We start from the raw sequence: 21,106 nt of genomic DNA on the forward strand, positions 1-21,106 counted from the left end.
TCATCGATTATTCCCAGTTGTTGAACATCATGTGACTTTCAAACTTTGTGTATGCCATGTGTGAATGTCTCTGTTTTCGCTTTCAGAGTTGTGATGTCCAGACTCAGACAGAGGAGCAGCAGGGTGCTGAGGAGGGGAAGCTGGCCACAGAGGGACAGGAGCAGGGAGCTGAGGGGGGGAAGCTGGCCGCAGAGGGACAGCAGCAGGGAGCTGAGGGGGGGAAGCTGGCCGCAGAGGGACAGGACCAGGGAGCTGAGGGGGGGAAGCAGCAGCCAGGCTCTGACATGATCTACACCATAGAGGATGTCCCACCGTGGTACCTCTGCATTCTACTGGGCCTCCAGGTACACAAATACACACACTCTCACACACACACTCTCTCATACTCTCTGATACACTCTCTCTCACACACACTCTCTGACACACTCTCTGACACACTCTCTGACACACTCTCTGACACACTCTCTGACACACTCTCACACACTCTCACACTCTCTCTCTCTCTCTCTCTCTCTCTCTCTCTCTCACACACACACTCTCTCTCTCTCTGTCTCTCTCTCTCTCTCGCTCACACACACACACTCTCTCTCTCTCTCTGTCTGTCTCTCTCTCTGTCTCTCTCTCTCACTCTCTCTCTGTCTGCCTCTCTCTTTCTCTCTCTCTTTCTCTCTCTCTCTCTCTCTCTCTCTCTCTCTCTCTCTCTCTCTCTCTCTCTCTCTCTCTCTCTCTCTCATACAGTTTTCATGAATGGTTTTCTGACTCCGCCTTTCTATCAGTAGTTGTTTCTTCTTCTCTTTTGTGCGCTCCTTCCCCCAAATGTATCTCTCCCCCCTCCCTCCCTCTGTTCCCCCCCCCCTCTCTGTCTCTCTCTCTCCTACTCTCTCTCCCCCCTCCCTCTGCCCCCCCCCTCTCTCTCTCTCTCCATGGTGATTAACACTGTCTTTAATCACAGCACTACCTGACGTGTTTCAGCGGGACCATCGCTGTGCCCTTCCTGCTGGCGGAGGCCATGTGTGTGGGACAAGACCAGTACATGGTCAGTCAGCTGGTGGGAACCATCTTCACCTGCGTGGGAATCACCACAATCATACAGACCACATTTGGAGTCAGGTACGTGTGTATGTATGTGCGTGTCTTCTAATGCTTGGAATGCATTGTGTAACATATTTTATCTTCTATGTTTAGGTTACCTCTTTTCCAGGCCAGTGCTTTTGCCTTCCTCATCCCTGCCCAAGCCATCTTAGGGCTGGATAGATGGAAATGTCCCCCTAAAGGTGCACCACTCAGTCCCATCCTATGTCAGAAGAATATGGTCCAATCAAAGACAAACCTCACTAATGTGCTATTGTGTCTGTCTTTCAACAGAGGAGATTTATGGAAACTGGAGTCTTCCTCTGAACACCTCACACATCTGGCACCCAAGGATAAGAGAGGTACTTCCTGCCTCTTGTCACTGGGCCTCCATCTTGGGGTTCATCTTTCTGAACTTTAGCATCTCTCACTGGGCCTCCATCTTGGGGTCCATCTTTCTGAACTGTAGCATCTCTCACTTTGATTGACATTATCAGAGACATCATGTAGATATAACTAGGAGCCAGGGTTTGTGTGGGTCAGGTCAAATGGTGGTCCTAGACATAGCTAATGATAATAACAGTCGGTCTCTCCCCCGTAGATCCAGGGTGCCATCATAGCATCCAGTGTGGTGGAGGTGGTCATCGGGCTGGTGGGTCTCCCTGGTCTCCTGCTGGACTACATCGGGCCCCTGACCGTCACCCCCACCGTGTCCCTCATCGGCCTGTCTGTATTCCAGACCGCTGGGGACAGAGCCGGGTCTCACTGGGGCCTCTCAGCACTGTAAGAGCACAATCCATCCTCCCTTCTTCTATGTAATGTATACTCCTACCAAGTTGTTCTCTGCTCTCCATCTGATCCTCTCAGGTTTCTCTCCTCTCTCCATCTGATCCTCCCAGGTTTCTCTGCTCTCTCCATCTGATCCTCTCAGGTTTCTCTCCTCTCCATCTGATCCTCCCAGGTTTCTCTCCTCTCTCCATCTGATCCTCCCAGGTTTCTCTCCTCTCTCCATCTGATCCTCCCAGGTTTCTCTCCTCTCTCCATCTGATCCTCCCAGGTTTCTCTCTGCTCTCTCCATCTGATCCTCCCAGGTTTCTCTCCTCTCTCCATCTGATCCTCCCAGGTTTCTCTCTCCTCTCTCCATCTGATCCTCCCAGGTTTCTCTCTGCTCTCTCCATCTATTCCTCCCAGGTTTCTCTCCTCTCTCCATCTGATCCTCCCAGGTTTCTCTCTCCTCTCTCCATCTGATCCTCCCAGGTTTCTCTCTGCTCTCTCCATCTGATCCTCCCAGGTTTCTCTCTGCTCTCTCTATCTGATCCTCCCAGGTTTCTCTCTCCTCTCCATCTGATCCTCCCAGGTTTCTCTCTCCTCTCCATCTGATCCTCCCAGGTTTCTCTCTGCTCTCCATCTGATCCTCCCAGGTTTCTCTCTGCTCTCCATCTGATCCTCCCAGGTTTCTCTCTGCTCTCCATCTGATCCTCCCAGGTTTCTCTCTCCTCTCTCCATCTGATCCTCCCAGGTTTCTCTCTGCTCTCTCCATCTGATTCTCCCAGGTTTCTCTCTCTGCTCTCCATCTGATCCTCCCAGGTTTCTCTCGTCTCTCCATCTGATCCTCCCAGGTTTCTCTCTCCTCTCTCCATCTGATCCTCCCAGGTTTCTCTCTGCTCTCCATCTGATCCTCCCAGGTTTCTCTCTCGTCTCTCCATCTGATCCTCCCAGGTTTCTCTCTGCTCTCTCCATCTGATCCTCCCAGGTTTCTCTCTCCTCTCTCCATCTGATCCTCCCAGGTTTCTCTCTGCTCTCTCCATCTGATCCTCCCAGGTTTCTCTCTCCTCTCTCCATCTGATCCTCCCAGGTTTCTCTCTGCTCTCCATCTGATCCTCCCAGGTTTCTCTCTGCTCTCCATCTGATCCTCCCAGGTTTCTCTCCGCTCTCCATCTGTTCCTCCCAGGTTTCTCTCTGCTCTCCATCTGTTCCTCCCAGGTTTCTCTCTCCTCTCTCCATCTGATCCTCTCAGGTTTCTCTCTCCTCTCCATCTGATCCTCCCAGGTTTCTCTCTCGTCTCTCCATCTGATCCTCCCAGGTTTCTCTCTGCTCTCTCCATCTGATCCTCCCAGGTTTCTCTCTCCTCTCTCCATCTGATCCTCCCAGGTTTCTCTCTGCTCTCCATCTGATCCTCCCAGGTTTCTCTCTCCTCTCTCCATCTGATCCTCCCAGGTTTCTCTCTCCTCTCTCCATCTGATTCTCCCAGGTTTCTCTCTGCTCTCTCCATCTGATCCTCCCAGGTTTCTCTCTGCTCTCTCCATCTGATCCTCCCAGGTTTCTCTCTGCTCTCTCCATCTGATCCTCCCAGGTTTCTCTCTTCTCTCCATCTGTTCCTCCCAGGTTTCTCTCTGCTCTCCATCTGATCCTCCCAGGTTTCTCTCTGCTCTCTCCATCTGATCCTCCCAGGTTTCTCTCTCCTCTCTCCATCTGATCCTCCCAGGTTTCTCTCTCCTCTCTCCATCTGATCCTCCCAGGTTTCTCTCTCCTCTCTCCATCTGATCCTCCCAGGTTTCTCTCTGCTCTCCATCTGATCCTCCCAGGTTTCTCTCTGCTCTCTCCATCTGATCCTCCCAGGTTTCTCTCTCCTCTCTCCATCTGATCCTCCCAGGTTTCTCTCTCCTCTCTCCATCTGATCCTCCCAGGTTTCTCTCTGCTCTCTCCATCTGATCCTCCCAGGTTTCTCTCTGCTCTCCATCTGATCCTCCCAGGTTTCTCTCTGCTCTCTCCATCTGATCCTCCCAGGTTTCTCTCTGCTCTCTCCATCTGATCCTCCCAGGTTTCTCTCTGCTCTCTCCATCTGATCCTCCCAGGTTTCTCTCTGCTCTCCATCTGATCCTCTCCTCTGGTGTTTTGACACTTGATATCCTTCTATGTTGTCTTGAGTTGTATTATTGTGTGTGGTATGTTGTTCTTACCTCCCTTCCTCACTTCTTTTGTTTAAATGGTTTACCTTGTTTTGGGCTTGAGACTCTTTATCGTCTTAAGTCGAGGTCATTGAAGCTTTGTAATCTAATCACATACTATTAACGTAATTACTTTGTCTTTTATTGGGTTAGGGTGTAACAATATCACTGCCTCTCCCCAGGTCCATCTTCCTCATCGTGCTGTTTGCTCAGTATCTGAGGAACTGGTCCTTCCCGCTCCCCTCCTACAACAGAAAGAACGGCTTCAGCACCGCCAGGGTTCAGATCTTTAAGATGTTCCCGGTTAGAACCAACACACCACACATCTGTCTCTCAGGGATGTCACAAAGTCATACTAATAAGACGTTCTCATGTGGGGTTATGACCTATTGTTAAATACATCAGGCTAGTCATTCACGGCACGTCATGTCATACAAATCTTGAGCGGTTATAAGAGAGTCTGAGGCACATTCTGCTACAGTGCCCTCTATGCTACTGCCTTAGTGAGTGCTGCCAGACATGTGGTGGGGACACTGTCAGGGTATAGAAATGACTCACTGTAATAGACAGACACAGACGACAGGGATCATGTCACCGTTATGTTAAAGCCAAGAATTAGCTTTCTGATGAAAATGTCTGTAAAATAATATACAAATATGGCACAGACTAGCCACATCCAAAATTATAACTTGGAATCTTGGAATCTCGGAATCCCTATGATTCCGTTATATGACATGTTATGTTGTTCTTTCTGTGTTCAGATTATCATGGCCATCATGTTGGTGTGGTTGCTATGTTACATCCTGACCCTGACCGATGTGCTGCCCAGTGACCCCAGCCAGTACGGACAGAAGGCACGCACAGATGCCCGTGGTGACATCATGACCCTCTCCCCCTGGTTCCGGGTCCCCTACCCCTGTAAGAGACCTGCATTACCTCCACTGTCTCACACACCGGGGCAGTTTGGACACACGAGCTAGATCAAGGGTCAAGTTAAGAAAGCGGATGACACTGGTTATTTATCAGTCACTTTAGAATGACCTTGTATATCATTTTAAATGGGGAAATGATCTGAGTTGTCATTTATTTCCATTGCCTTTCATCTTGCTGTATAAGAGGAGGATTCAGACTTGTGGTGTTTGTGTGTCTCTGATAGGTCAGTGGGGGTTGCCCACGATGACCATCGCTGGGGTGCTGGGCATGTTCAGCGCCACACTAGCTGGCATCGTAGAGTCTATCGGGGACTATTACGCCTGTGCCCGCCTCTCAGGGGCACCCCCTCCACCTGTCCATGCCATCAACAGGTGAGCATCAGTCTCCTACACCTGTCCATGCCATCAACAGGTGAGCATCAGTCTCCTACACCGGGGGTTAGACTTCTAACATGGACTTAAGGCTCTGACAGGGACCTATGTTCTTAAATGTCCTCTTATTGTCAAGCATCAAGCGTGTGGATGTATGTCTGTGTCATGTCCTTCCCGTACTAGGGGTATCTTCACAGAGGGGGTGTGCTGTATTATAGCAGGACTGCTGGGTACAGGAAATGGCTCCACCTCTTCCAGTCCCAACATTGGAGTTCTGGGAATCACTAAGGTAAGGAAGCTTTGCCCCTCAACTAGTTTTGACTAGATGGAGTACAGCTTATGACAAAATGTACTTTTTGTAGCAGTTTAGGAGAACTTACGCAGCATGTTAGGAGAATTAACGTAGCTGGTTAGGAGAATTAGGTTAAGGTTAGGAAAAGGGTTAGTTAAAATGCTAAACGTTTCAGCTTTTGATGTAAATTTGACGTATGCTGTCTAAATATGACCCCGTTGACCCCCAAGCCCCTTGTTGTCTTTAATCTATGTAATGAAAAACACAAATGTAGATTAGTAATCTCAAGCTGTCAAATTCAAGTTGGAATCAGCTAAATTATCTTTTTGAAACAGATAAAGGCTTATTGGCATGATCTCCAGTGCAAGTGCTTTGTCACAATGCAAATCGATTGTTTTTATTGCCACATGATTGTTATCTAAAGGTCTGCTCATCTTTACATTAACTGTTATGTTAATAATTATTAATAAACAATGAGCTGATACCAGAGGTTGCACAGTTGACATTGAGTCACGTTGTACAATGTCTCTCTCTACACACAGGTGGGAAGCAGGAGGGTAGTACAATACGGGGCAGCCATAATGTTCCTGTTAGGAACTGTAGGGAAATTCACTGCCCTCTTCGCATCGCTGCCTGACCCCATTCTAGGTGGTATGTTCTGCACCTTGTTCGGTAAGTTACTGACCTCCTAACAGAGAACTCACACACAGCGTCATCTTTCAATTCAATTCAACTCAATTCAACTCAATTCAATTCACGGGTCTTTATTGACAGGGGAAACATATGTTAACATTGCCAAAGCAAGTGAAGTAGATAATAAACAAAAGTGAAATAAACAATAAAAATGAACAGTAAACATTACACTCACAGAAGTTCCAAAAGAATAAAGACATTTAAAATGTCATATTATGTATATATATAGTGTTGTATCGATGTGCACATTGTTAAAGTACAAAAGAGAAAATAAATCAACATAAATATGGGTTGTATTTACAATGGTGTTTGTTCTTCACTGGTAGCCCTTTTCTTGTGGCAACATGTCATTAATCTTGCTGCTGTGATGACACACTGTGGTATTGTCTCTCTCTCTCCCCCACCAGGGGGCAGTATGATCACAGAAAGCTCACCTCTATTTGAGAAGGGATGAGGAAATATGTCTCTAGCTAGAAACACAGATAACAATAAGACAATAATAACCTTATCCAGCCCTCTGTTGTTTGTGTCTATGCCCTGCAGGTATGATCACGGCTGTGGGCTTGTCCAACCTGCAGAGTGTAGACCTCAACTCCTCTAGGAATCTTTTTGTCCTCGGCTTCTCCATGTTCTTTGGCCTAATGTTGCCCAATTACCTAGACATGCATCCCGGCTGCATCCAAACAGGTGGGCTGCACATTGAAAATGTTTTTACTGATATGAAAAGACATCTCCATCTTAAGAGGAAGTGTAGGCGTGGCTTTAGAGAGTTACAGTGTGTACAGTTAGACTGTTATCAAGCTTTAGTATGGATTATATTGTGGATGTAATGAAGTTTTAGTATGGAATATTATGTTGATGTTATGAATAATGATTAGGATAATTCATTTGGTAATACATATTTTATTGCCCTCCTCAGGAGTTGCAGAGGTGGATCAAATCCTTACAGTGCTCCTGACCACGGAGATGTTTGTCGGAGGCTTCCTGGCGTTTGCTCTGGATAACACCATCCCAGGTATGCATGCTATGTGAGAATGTGAAACCTCATTAACAGGAGCTACCAGTCACCTTGTCACACACTGATCAAAGAGATCATCAGTTGCTTTGTGTTTGTTTATGTGACACCACAATATCACTATGGGACACATCAATCTTTCAATTTACGCGCAACCGTTGCCTGTAACTACCAATGTTTGTTTATGTGGCATTGTGTGTGTGTGTGTGTTTGTGTGTATGGTTTAAACAGGCACCAGGAGGGAGAGAGGGCTGCTGGACTGGAAGGCAGATGAGAGCAGGGGGGGAAGCTCAGCGAACATGCGTACTTATGACTTCCCTATTGGAATGAGCTGCGTTAGGAAAGTCAGCTTCCTGCGCTATCTACCCATCTGCCCCAGCTTCCAAGGCTTCATGCGATGCAGACGGAAGGACAGCGTGCAGGAAAACATGGAGGATGAATTAATAGAGAGGAATGAGAGTTTACGCATGGACACAACAATTACCTTGGCCTGTACCAAAGTATAGTAACCCTGCAATGATTCATCTTTAAGATCATTTTATACTGAGCTGAATTTTTCACAGCTATTTATTGTTTTTGGACACTTACAGTTGTAATTGAAAAATGTCTGCAATGATGTTGCATTTTTGAACCTGGAATGTTATTGACCAGAGCACATTCCTCACCACATTGATTTGTAGCACAGTTTATCTACTTGTCCCCATTTTTCTACTCACCATTACCACCTCACAGCATTCTGTTTCTAAGTTGAAGAACAAAGAGTCATATATTCAGATGCATACTGACCTTATACTTGTATGTAGACTGTATTGAACAAGCAGAGCCAACATTAACAGTGTTTATTTAGTAAGTCTTTATCGTGTACAAAATGATAGTGTATCTCTTCTGATGATCTGAACTCAAACACATGTGAGGTTATGAAAAAACCTTTATGATATAAAACTAAAGTATAATTAAGGAAAGCATTCCTACTTTTGACTGTCAAATGTTTGTTTACATTATTAAGTGTTAGAATAACATGTTAAACAGACCAATGAGAGTAGAGACGTCTATGAACTGATTTGACAAAGTGCCGGAAGAAAGAAATCCCACATGTCTAGTCAATATGGTAATTGTGCTGTACTATTAACTGAGAGACTGAACCGTGAAACGACACTGTACTATTAACTGAGAGACTGAACTATGAAACGACACTGTGCTATTAACTGAGAGACTGAACCTTGAAACGACACTGTGTTATTAACTGAGAGACTGAACTATGAAACGACACTGTGCTATTAACTGAGAGACTGAACTATGAAACGACACTGTACTATTAACTGAGAGACTGAACTATGAAACGACACTGTGCTATTAACTGAGAGACTGAACTATGAAACGACACTGTACTATTAACTGAGAGACTGAACTATGAAACGACACTGTACTATTAACTGAGAGACTGAACTATGAAACGACACTGTACTATTAACTGAGAGACTGAACCTTGAAACGACACTGTGCTATTAACTGAGAGACTGAACCGTGAAACGACACTGTACAGATTGGAAGACTGTGCCACGGGTGTGACCTCTAGAAGTGATTCTAAAAAGGCTCAAACCAAGAGGCTAGGATCTATTGATCTACCAAGGAAGCACAGGATCTGTATCTTTATGACTGTTCATGATTGATTTCACTGTGACATGGTGAAAGATGTTGAATTTAAATTTCCCTTCCGTATTACACTCTGAGCCTTTTTCTGTCAGAAGTGCCCATTGCAGTCTCCCTGGCGATTAGTTTGTAATCTGACGACAGCTGCCCTCTCGCTATGTTCAGGTCACGCTCTTCAAGTAAACAATGGTAAGATGGAAAAGACAACAAAAGCTTATGCAGGTCATAGGAAAAATGTGATCCTATCAAACTTTGTTGTTATTTTTAGAAAACATTTCACTCAGTGTAAAAAATATCAACCACTAATAATCGAATTTCTACATTTCTCCTTTGAAATTTGGAAAAATATAATCTGTGTTTTTAAGAATGTGTTGTTCTATCTATATTACACAACTAGACATGAAAAACATTACCACCAACAACAAAGAAACAGTTTGTTTACGTTAGAAAATGTGTAAACGATCATCAGGTATCTGCCCACAAATACACATTGTCAGTAGGAAAGGGAAGAGGAGGGTTCATGGAACCAGGGGTAAACACACTGGATGCATTTTAGGTATGCAAAACAACACATGCAGTGCTTTCAGAAAGTATTCATACCCCATTAACTTATTCCACTTTTTGTTGTGATACAGCCTGAATTGAAAATGTATTAAATGTTGATTTTTTTTCACGGGCCTACACACAATACCCCATAGTATTAAAGTGGAATTATGTTTCTCGACATTTTTACTAATTAATTAGAAATAAAAAAAATGCTGAAATGTCTTGAGTCATTAAGTATTCAACCCCTTTGTTATGGCAAATCAGTCAGGAGTAAAAATGTGCTTAAGTCACATAATAAGTTGCATGGACTCTGTGTGCAATAATAGTGTGTAACATGATTTTTGAATGACCACCTCATCTCTGTAACACATACAATTATCTGTAAGGTCCCTCAGTCGAGCAGTGAATTTCAAACACAGATTCAACCAAAAAGACCAGGGAGTTTTTCCAATGCCTCGCAAAGAACTGCACCTATTGGAAGATGACATTGAATTTCTTTGGATGCTGTATCAATATACTCAGTCACTACAAAGATACAGGCGTCCTTCCTAACTCAGTTGCCAGACAGGAAGGAAACCGCTCAGGGATTTCACCATGAAGCCAATCGTGACTTTAAAACAGTTGCAGAGTTTAATGGCTGTGATAGGAGAAAACTGAGAATGTATCAACAACACTGTAGTTACTCCACAATACTAACCTACATGGCAAATCAACATTTGATTTGATTTGATTTGACAGAGTGAAAAGAAGGAAGCCTGTACAGATTAAACATATTCTGAAACATGCATCCTGTTTGCAACAAGACACTAAAGTAATAATGCAAAAAATGTGGCAAAGCAATTCACTTTTTGTCCTGAATACAAAGTGTTATGTTTGGGGCAAACCCAATACAACACATTACTGAGTAGCAAGCTCCATATTTTCAAGCATAGTGGTGGCAGCATCATGTACTGGGTACGCTTATAATCATTAAGGACTGGGGAGTTTTTCAGGTTAAAAAAGAAACAGAATGGAGCTAATCACAGGCAAAATCCTAGAGGAAAACCTGGTCCAGTCTGCTTTCCATCAGACACTGGGAGATTAATTGACCTTTCAGCAGGACAATAACCTAAAACACAAGGACAAATCTACACCGGAGTTGCTTACCAAGAAGAGAGTATATGTTCCTGAGTGTCCGAGTTGCAGTTTTGACTTAAATATACTTGAAAATCTATTGCAAGATCTGAAAATGGTTGTCTAGCAATGATCACCAATCAACTTGACAGAGCTTGAATCATTTTTAAAAGAATAATGGGCAAATGTTGCACAATCCAGGTGTGCAAAGCTCTTAGAGACTTACCCAGAAAGACTCACAGCTGTAATCGCTGCCAAAGGTGATTCTAACATGTATTGACTCAAGGTTGTAATTTTTTATGTAAATGAGATATTTATGTATTTAATTTTCAATAAATTAGCATATGTTTTCATTTTGTTATTATGGGGTATTGTGTGTATATGGTTGAGAATTATTATTATTTTTCATCCAGCCTAACACAACCAAATGTGGAATAAGTCAAGGGGCATGAATAATTTCTGAAGGACTGTACATTAGCAGCCCTCTGTTCTCTCACACAGATATATGATGATGTAAAGTCCCGGTGGTTCTAATCTTAATCGGTATTGTCAGCAGTCTCCAAATCAGAGACGAGACACTGATTGTAATGACTATGATTGATAGGCAAGATTTACTCAACCTGACAGTATGTAGCTAAGACTGTCTGATCTATCACTGGGTAGCCTTGGGTGGCTTACCCACACAGTCCATACTCCCTGGATAGTGCAGTGTGCAGTCATGTGGTAGTGTTCTGCTGTTGCAGTCCGGTAGATGTCTCAGGGCCCGGTGTGAGGCATCTCCTGTGGATGAGCCTGAACAGAGAAGCACTGTGGAGTGTACATGGCTGGGAATTGCAGTGAGAGGCAGGGCATTGCATACACTGGTGGCAGTACTGCAGTAGGCACCGTCTGCTGTGGCAGCAGCACCTCCACAAACTGGCAGGTCTCTGGATCGAACAGCATCTTGCGTTGTGGCTGAGGGGGAAGTTGGGGAACGTCGACGTAGAAACATCTCCCTGTCTCCGGGTCGATCAGCATGTGTCGGGGTCCCTGTCCGTAAACCTGACCTCCAGCCATCTCAGGGTACACCAGGCCTGCACTGCCCTGCCTGTATTCTGTGCTGAATGGGGCCATGAAACCCTGTGTGCTGCACAGGTACTGCTGTTGTTGTGTTTCTGGGGAGGGCATTTTGATTTCTCCATTCCCTGCTGGCTGCCGGGGGGCGTATTTTTCTCCGCTCAGCAGTTGGAAAGGCAGGTTTTGTAGTGAAGGCTGCATCAGTACAGGGGCCTGTATGAAACTCATCTTTCCTTCATGGGTGTGGATTGTGTGGCAGCTCATTGGGTTGGCTGGATAAAAGAAAGAAGACATCAGCGTCTTTGGAGTCCCAGTGGTGTTGAGCTGTACACAGGCAGGGGATGGTGTGCAAGCGAGTGTAGTTTGAGCCTGGTATCTGGGAGGTTGGCCCTGAATTTGGTTGTTATCCTTGACACTGGAACACTGATACTGTTCTGGCTGGTATGCTGCTGATGAGTAATACGTTGGAACTGCAGTAAAACTATTTGCTGCTTGTGGTGATTTCTGTTTTCCATTGGTGGTGCCTGTCCTTTCACACTGTTGCTGATTACACTTACTAGGGAGCTCCACTGAAGACCAGGTCTGCCGGGGCATCTCTGCTCTGTCTGGGTATTCTGACGTTAAATCAGATTGGTTGATATGAGGTTGGCTGCCTCTTCTCCCAAAAGGTTTTACAAGGCTTTGGGGTGTGACATTTGTAAATCCAGTGTTAGAAATGATGTCTTGTGATTCATGGAGAGCTGTGGCTTTGGTTACATATCCCTTCTGGGCGGTGGAAAGTAAAGCTGTATTCACAGCCTTCAGAGGTGCCGGAGGGGACACTTTCTTCACAAACAGCTTTTCATCAGGCCTGGCTGCTCTGACCCCACAGGCCTCTCTGTGGCTGACCTGGTCATACATAGACTGCTGATAGAAGGATGGGGGTCTGTCCTCTTGTCCCGAAACAGTGTCCCCTACATTTTTGAAGGACAGGTTGTAGGTATTTTTCACCAGCCTCCTCACATCCCTCACAACATGCACTGGAGCCATGGCTTTAAGTGTCTCCATGTTCCCAGACGGTCCCAGCAACTGTACATCTCCCCTGTCCCCTGGCTCTATCACCTTTCCTGATAAACCTTCACGAATGAGTGGCTGCTGACTGTCTTGACTTCCCCAGAGTATATCAGTCCTCTGTAGTGCCTTAGGCAGGGGGTTCTGTTGTTTATGGACCCCCTCCCCTCTGTTGCATTCCTCTGGTGTGTTTTTCACCGGAGTCCGTTTGCCTCCAGTTCTACTTGAACCAGAACAACATGGGCTCCTGTTTTTGCCTTTTGCTGAGTCACAGGATAGTCTGTCCCCAGGGCTCCGGTTAGCGTACGGTAGAGCCCCATCCCTGGGGTTTTGCCGTTCTATTTCCTCACTCTCTAGAGCGGTGGCTATTCCAGACCTCTTAGTGAAAGTCCTCTGAAACTCTGACCCTCCAAAGCTGCTCACCAGAGGAATTGAGTTCTGTTTGTAAAGCAGCTTTTGGTGTGTTTTGGCGCTTGCAACCTGATGATATTGGATTGAGTTACTCTGTCTATGTGAATCAACAGAGCTCATATCAGTTGTGTTGTTCTCTTTGACTGCCAGAGGGATCTGGTGACAGTCCTTAACGTTGTTCTGTACTTCTGCAGGTGCGAAGGCTCCTTCTTTCACTTCAGAGTTTTGAAGATTCTGCTCCAACTGCATCTTCTTTGACAGGACACTCTTAATGATACATGAGGCCATTTTGGTTTTTGTGGAGGTCTCGTCCAGGGAAACGGACTTCTGGAGCCTCTGCTTTCGCTCTGCCTGAGTTCTCCTGTTCTCCGACTCCATCCCATGTGACTCCTGGTGAAAGGCAGCCGGGGTGCTGTGCTGACGCAGGAACACGTCCCTGCGGTGGCTGACTGTACAGGGTGTACATCGGCCTTCATCTGTCACCTCACCTTTATCGCTGTCTTGTGATTCCGCCGTGTCCCGTCTCTTGAGTTGGATTTGCCTCTTGGGAACGGTTTTCGTCCCCCCTCTGTACACCTCCCCTTGGTTTTCCATAGCCACATCAATGCATTCGAAGCTGCCGGTTTCTAAGCATGCTGTTGTGCTTTGGATGTTAGCTGACACAACCGAGGACAGCTGGAGGGAGATATCATCTTCTGACCAGTCGCTGACTGTAGACGTTTGGGTCGAGGACCTACAGCTGGAGTTGTAGACATCCAAGTAGTCTGTCTGGGGGCAGTAGTATTTGCTGAAGGCCAGGTCTCTGTCAGCCTCGTAGAACTTGGTGGTCATGGTGGATGTCTCACCTCTGTGTTGTAGAGCTTTGTGGAGCCACCAGGTGCTTCTACAGGGTTTCTGAGGGAGCGGTCTGGATCTCCAGGCGTCTTCCTGGCTGTCTGTTGGCAAGCTCTGGGATCCGGGAGGGCTCTGTCATTGGTGTTGCTGCCCAGTTGCGAGGGAACACTCTGAATAACAACACGCCGGGATTCCTGACTGCAGATCCTGAGTGTCGAGATGCAGCTTGCAGGCACTTTTCTATTTCTGGCTCTGAGTGACAGCTCCGTCTGCTCCTCTCTGTAGCTAGCCTCTGTGCAGTCCAACTCCTCCCACCGCTCCTCCTGACCACCCTCCACGGCGTTAGGGTTAGGGTTACCCTCCATGGGGTGTCTGCTAAGGAGTTTACTTTCAGTATCACAAATACTGGGACCCTCTCTGTGTTGTGGAAACCTCGTTTGGCTGTCTGCCAATGTGTTCTCGTCCCTTGTCCAGGTTGTATTGATTTACCTTGTATTTTTTACAGGTGAATCTGGGTTGAGGGGAGAAGGACCTCTCATTGGTGTTAGTATCAGTGAGGATAACAGCCACTGTGCCACTGTTTTTGGATCAAGAAGTTTCATCTGATGTTTTACCTGACCCATCTGTACTCTTCCCCTCCTCTGTCAGGTTGGTAATACAGGGCTCAAACAGTAGAGCAGCATCAGTAATTTGAGTGAAGGTGGTATTAGCGGGCACAGACTAGAGGCTGGGCCTCAGGAGATGGTGTTAACAGAGCTCAGACTAGAGGCTGGGGCTCAGGAGATGGAGTTAACAGAGCTCAGACTAGAGGCTGGGGCTCAGGAGACGGAGTTAACAGAGCTCAGACTAGAGGCTGGGGCTCAGGAGACGGTGTTAACAGAGCTCAGACTAGAGGCTGGGGCTCAGGAGACGGAGTTAACAGAGCTCAGACTAGAGGCTGGGGCTCAGGAGATGGAGTTAACAGAGCTCAGACTAGAGGCTGGGGCTCAGGAGATGGTGTTAACAGAGCTCAGACTAGAGGCTGGGGCTCAGGAGACGGTGTTACCAGAGCTCAGACTAGAGGCTGGGGCTCAGGAGACGGTGTTACCAGAGCTCAGACTAGAGCCTGGGCCTCAGGAGACGGTGTTACCAGAGCTCAGACTAGAGGCTGGGGCTCAGGAGATGGTGTGTCTTTTGGTTCTTCCACCTCACCAAAATCACATAGTGAACATAGGGCAGTGCAGTAGGAACTAGTCGAATCACTGACGTCATCAGTTGGCGTCAAAGTTCCATTTCCTCCTCCTCCTCCTCCTCGTCGATAATACCCCATGGAAAGATCCTTTCCGACATGACCCTACTGTCACAATGCTCTCCTCTTTTAAATGCAGTGTAGGATGTTATCCAAGTCACAGCCTTAATAACAGTTCTTCAGTGTTCAAAGCTTGATTCAGTTTATTTTTATCCGGCACCTAAATCAGAACGACAGAAAGAAAGAAGAATAAAACTTTGGGTTTTACACAATGACGCCTTTAAATGAAATGTAGCCTAAATAAATACATCCTAACATGTATAGACGTGGCCAAAAGTTTTGAGAATGACACAAATATTCATTTTCACAAAGTCTGCTGCCTTAGTTTGTATGATGGCAATTTGCATATACTCCAGAATGTTATGAAGAGTGATCAGATGAATTGCAATCAATTGCAAAGTCCCTCTTTGCCATGCAAATGAACTGAATCCCCCAAAAAACATTTCCACTGCATTTCAGCCCTGCCACAAAAGGACCCGCTGACATCATATCAGTGATTCTCTCGTTAACACAGGTGTGAGTGTTGACGAGGACAAGGCTGGAGATCACTCTGTCATGCTGATTGAGTTCGAATAACAGACTGGAAGCTTCAAAAGGAGGGTGGTGCTTGGAATCATTGTTCTTCCTCTGTCAATCATGGTTACCTGCAAGGAAACAGGTGACGTCATCATTGCTTTGCACAACAAGGGCTTCACAGGCAAGGATATTGTCTCCAGTAAGATTGTACCTAAATCAACCATTTATCAGATCATCAAGAACTTCAAGGAGAGCGGTTCAATTGTTGTGAAGAAGGCTTCAGGGCGCCCAAGAAAGTCCAGCAAGCATCAGGACTGTCTCCTAAAGTTGATTCAGCTGCGGGATCGGGGCACCACCAGTACAGAGCTTTCTCAAGAATGGCAGCAAGCAGGTGTGAGTGCATCTGCATGCACAGTGAGGCGAAGACTTTTGGAGGATGGCCTGGTGTCAAGATGGGCAGCAAAGAAGCCACTTCTCTCCAGGAAAAACATCAGGGGCAGACTGATATTGGCCAGGACGCTCTTGAAAAATAGATTTTAAATCTCAATGAGCCCTTCCTGGTTAAATAAAGGTTTAATAATAAATAAATACAATTATGCAAAAGGTACAGGGATTGGACTGCTGAGGACTGGGGTAAAGTCATTTTCTCTGATGAATCCCCTTTCCTATTGTTTGGGGCATCTGGAAAAAAGCTTGTCCGGAGAAGACAAGGTGAGCGCTAACATCAGTCCTGTGTCATGCCAACAGTAAAGCATCCTGAGACCATTCATGCGTGGGGTTGCTTCTCAGCCAAGGGAGTGGGCTCACTCACAATTTTGCCTAAGAGCACAGCCATGAATAAAGAATGGTACCAACACATCCTCCGAGAGCAACTTCTCCCAACCATCCAGGAACAGTTTGGTGACGAACAATGCCTTTTTCCAGCATGATGGAGCACCTTGCCATAAGGCAAAAGTGATAACTAAGTGGCTCGGGAAACAAAACATCGATATTTTGGGTCCATGGCCATGAAACTCCCCAGACCTTAATCCCATTGAGAACTTGTGGTCAATCCTCAGGAGGCGGGTGGACAAACAAAAACCCACAAATTCTGACAAACTCCAAGAATTGATTGTGCAAGAATGGGCTGCCATCAGCCAGGATGTGGCCCAGAAGTTAATTGACAGCATACCAGGGCGGATTGCAGAGGTCTTGAAAAAGAAGGGTCAACACTGCAAATATTGACTCTTTGCATCAACTTCATGTAATTGTCAATAAAAGCCTTTGACACATAGGAAATGCTTGTAATTATACTTCAGTATTCCATAGTAACATCTGACTAAAATATCTAAAGACACTGAAGCAGCAAACTTTGTGGAAATGAATATTTGTGTCATTCTCAAAACTTTTGGCCACGACTGTATTTACACAGTTTTCAATCATGTTTTGTTTATCTAACTTTTGTATTCTATTTTTATGTAACAAATATAAAAGTGCTGCATAGTATAAAATAAAATGTATCAAGGTATTTAACAGTAAATGTATAACATCTACATTATCTATGAAACCTCTGTCAGTCTTGTGAAAATGCTCATAGTTATTAGGTAAGTGGGATTCTGAAGGCCTGCACATGCATCTGATCTGAATTGAAGCTATTCTCCCCTGACCGTGTGTTTGTAGCTGGCAGTGTCTGTGAAAGTGAGACCTGACACTTCCAGTAAGACATCTACAGTTACCTTGATGTGAGGTAGATGAAGGCCCCCCTCGAGTCTTGTCAGCTGTGAAGAGAACCACAACCTAATTCCTATGAACAGATCCTACAGCCCAGCCTGGAGAAAATTCTTCACACATCAATCACCAGTCCAGTCAAATCCTCCTCCAACAAAACCTGAAACCAAAGAACCACAGGCCTTTATATGTCTAGACGTCTCAAATACAACAAAAAATAGAAATCAAAACAAAATGAACTACTCCAACCTTCTCCTCTTCACTGTCTAAAATAAATGGATGACTGGGGCATGATGACTGTCTGACCCTTCTTTTCTCGTCTCTTGAGGTTTGGCCCTGGGCCCTGGGGCTACGTGGTCCTGGCCCAGCAGGAGCTGAGACGACGGCCTGGCAGTAAACTCTAAGTAGCAGGTGCTGGTTGGGTTGTGCTGGAGCTGAGCATACCACTGGAATCCACATAGCATGGCCAGTTTACACACAGTCACAGGGCTGGCTAAATATAGCCGCTGCAGCCCTATAGCGCTATCATTGGGGAGATAGGGCTGTGGCCACTAAATGACTCCTCTAAATGGAATGGTTGATTCATTTGATGATGGGGATACACTGTATGTACTACTAGGTGGAACCTACAATTTAGTTTATGTAATAGTTCCTTTATACAGAAGGGCACATAGTAGGCACCTAATACATACATGAACTTTGATAGCTATAGTATAAGTGTTTATTCTTTATAATGAAGATCACACCATTTTGAAAGTTTTGTCTTATTGACTGCTGTAGCAGCAGTACTGCTGTGATATCATGATTCAGCCGTTGAGAAATCCACCCCCCCCCCTTCTTTCTTTTCTTTGACTCTTCTAAACAAATAAAATGAGAAACAAATTGCATCAAATTAAGCTGACCTGAGCAAATGGAAAGTGCAAAGAAACATAAAACCCTACAGATCATAAATGTTTAGGCTTATATGGCAGTAGACATAATTAAACTGTGCAATCATTGAAAACAAACACCCACACACACATACAAACACACACGTGACCATTCACTCAGCAACAGCATGAAAGTGTCTCCATGCATAACACAAGTGTATAGTATGTCCAGGCCATAGAGATAGATAGAGGACGCATCTTTGTATCTGTGCCATTATTAATTAATTAATTTTACATTTTTTACCGTTATTTTACCAGGTAAGTTGACTGAGAACACATTCTCATTTACAGCAACGACCTGTGGAATAGTTACAGGGGAGAGGAGGGTGAAGAAAGAGCCAATTGTAAGCTGGGGATGATTAGGTGACCGTGATGGTATGAGGGACAACTTGGGAATTTATAGTGTATGTAGCGTATGTGACAGCATGGGCACATGTGACAGCATGGGCACATAGCGTATATGACAGTATGGGCAGAGCCACTCAAATCAAATCAAAAATCTAATCAAATTATATTTGTCATGTTCGTAAACAACAGTGAAATGCTTACTTACGGGACCTTCCCAAAAAAGCAGAGAGAACGAAAATAGAGACATAATATAAAAGAAAAACATGTAATAATAAAAGTATTAATAGATTCACAATGAGTATTGATAACCTGACTACATACACTGGGTACCAGGACTGAGTCGATGTGCAGGGGTACGAGGTAATTGAGGTAGATATGCACATATAACCAATCTTATGGCATGGGGGGGTAGAAGCTTTTCAGTGTCCAGTTGGTTCCAGACTTGGTGAATCGGTACCGCTTGCCGTGCGGCAGCAGAGATAACAGTCTATGACTTGGGTGACTGGAGTCTTGACCATTTTTAGGGCCTTCCTCTGACACCGCCTGGTATAGAGGTCCTGGATGGCAGGGAGCTCATTCCCAATGACGTACTGGGCCTTACGCACTACCTTCTGTAGTGCCTTGCGGTCGGATGCCAAGCAGTTCCCATACAAAGCTGTGATGCAGCAAGTCAAGATGCTCTCTATGGTGCAACAGTAGAACTTTTTGAGGGTCTGAAGGCCCATGCCATATCTCTTCAGACTCCTGAGGGGGAAGAGGCCTTGTTGTACCCTCTTCGTGACTGTGTTGGTGTGTGTGGACCATGATAGATCCTTAGTGATGTCCTCCTCCACTACATCCCTGTCGATATGAATGGGGGCGGACTAGCTCGGCCCTCCGTTCCCTGTAGTCCACGATCAGCTCCTTTGTCTTACTGACGTTGAGGGAGAGGTTTTTGTCCTGGCACCACATTGCCAGGTCTCTGATCTCCTCCCTATAGGCTGCTTCATCGTCATCTGTGATCAGGCCTATCACTGTCGTGTAGTCTACAAACTTAATGATGGCGTTGAAGACGTGCGTGGCCACGCAGTCATGGGTGAACAGGGAGTACAGGAGGGGACTAAGCATGCACCCCTGAGGGGCCCCCGTGTTGAGGTTCAGAGTGGCGAATGTGTTATTACCTACCCTCACCACCTGGGCGCGGCCTGTCAGGAAGGCCAGGATCCAGTTGCAGAGGGAGGTGTTCGGTCCCAGGGTCCTTAGGTTAGTGATGAACTTGAAGGGCACTATGGTGTAGAACGCTGAGCTGTAGTCGATGACCAGCATGCTCACATACAGTGGGGAGAACAAGTATTTGATACACTGCCGATTTTGCAGGTTTTCCTACTTACAAAGCATGTAGAGGTCTGTAATTTTTATCATAGGTACACTTCAACTGTGAGAGACGGAATCTAAAACAAAAATCCAGAAAATCACATTGTATGATTTTTAAGTAATGATTTAGCATTTTATTGCATGACATAAGTATTTGATCACCTACCAACCAGTAAGAATTCCGGCTCTCACAGACCTGTTCGTTTTTTTTTAAGAAGCCCTCCTGTTCTCCACTCATTACCTGTATTAACTGCACCTGTTTGAACTCGTTACCTGTATAAAAGACACCTGTCCACACACTCAATCAAACAGACTCCAACCTCTCCACAATGGCCAAGACCAGAGAGCTGTGTAAGGACATCAGGGCTAAAATTGTAGACCTGCACAAGGCTGGGATGGGCTACAGGACAATAGGCAAGCAGCTTGTGTAACAGTATAACTTTAGACCGTCCCCTCGCCCTGACCTCGGGCGCGAACCAGGGACCTTCTGCACCACATCAACAACGGTCACCCACGAAGCATCGTTACCCATCGCTCCACAAAAGCCACGGCCCTTGCAGAGCAAGGGGAAACCCTACTTCAAGTCTCAGAGCAAGTGACGTAACCGATTGAAACGCTATTAGCGCGTACCCGCTAACTAGCTAGCCATTTCACATCCGTTACACTTGGTGAGAAGGCAACAATTGTTGGCGCAATTATTAGAAAATGGAAGAAGTTGAAGATGACGGTCAATCACCCTCGGTCTGGGGCTCCATGCAAGATCTCACCTCGTGGGGCATCAATGATCATGAGGAAGGTGAGGGATCAGCCCAGAACTACACGGCAGGACCTGGTCAATGACCTGAAGAGAGCCGGGACCACAGTCTCAAAGAAAACCATTAGTAACACACCACGCCGTCATGGATTAAAATCCTGCAGCGCACGCAAGGTCCCCTGCTCAAGCCAGCGCATGTCCAGGCCCGTCTGAAGTTTGCCAATGACC

General features: G+C 45.7%; 1 protein-coding gene across 1 annotated transcript; it reads left to right on the forward strand.

The window, feature by feature from the left end:
- Window positions 1–246: 246 nt before the first annotated feature.
- On the forward strand, window positions 247–9,602 carry LOC120056425 (solute carrier family 23 member 1-like). Its single transcript, XM_039004584.1, has 13 exons — window positions 247–344; window positions 953–1,110; window positions 1,186–1,274; window positions 1,366–1,433; window positions 1,673–1,854; window positions 4,202–4,322; window positions 4,781–4,937; window positions 5,176–5,323; window positions 5,507–5,612; window positions 6,158–6,287; window positions 6,852–6,995; window positions 7,228–7,323; window positions 7,555–9,602. Exons 1-13 carry the CDS (start codon window positions 285–287, stop codon window positions 7,827–7,829), a joined length of 1,734 nt encoding a protein of 577 aa, XP_038860512.1. The 5' UTR covers window positions 247–284; the 3' UTR covers window positions 7,830–9,602.
- Window positions 9,603–21,106: the final 11,504 nt, after the last annotated feature.

Source organism: Salvelinus namaycush, chromosome 12 (assembly GCF_016432855.1).
Source record: "Salvelinus namaycush isolate Seneca chromosome 12, SaNama_1.0, whole genome shotgun sequence".
NCBI classification, from domain to species: Eukaryota; Metazoa; Chordata; class Actinopteri; order Salmoniformes; family Salmonidae; genus Salvelinus; species Salvelinus namaycush.

What these genes read in the sequence shown, in the direction of transcription:
- LOC120056425 (XM_039004584.1), top strand. Translation starts at nt 285, where the DNA reads ATGATCTACACCATAGAGGATGTCCCACCGTGGTACCTCTGCATTCTA. An exon ending in GTTCCGGGTCCCCTACCCCT is followed by an intron (nt 4,938 to 5,175) that starts GTAAGAGACCTG and finishes TGTCTCTGATAG; the next exon opens with GTCAGTGGGGGTTGCCCACG. An exon ending in TCCCGGCTGCATCCAAACAG is followed by an intron (nt 6,996 to 7,227) that starts GTGGGCTGCACA and finishes TGCCCTCCTCAG; the next exon opens with GAGTTGCAGAGGTGGATCAA.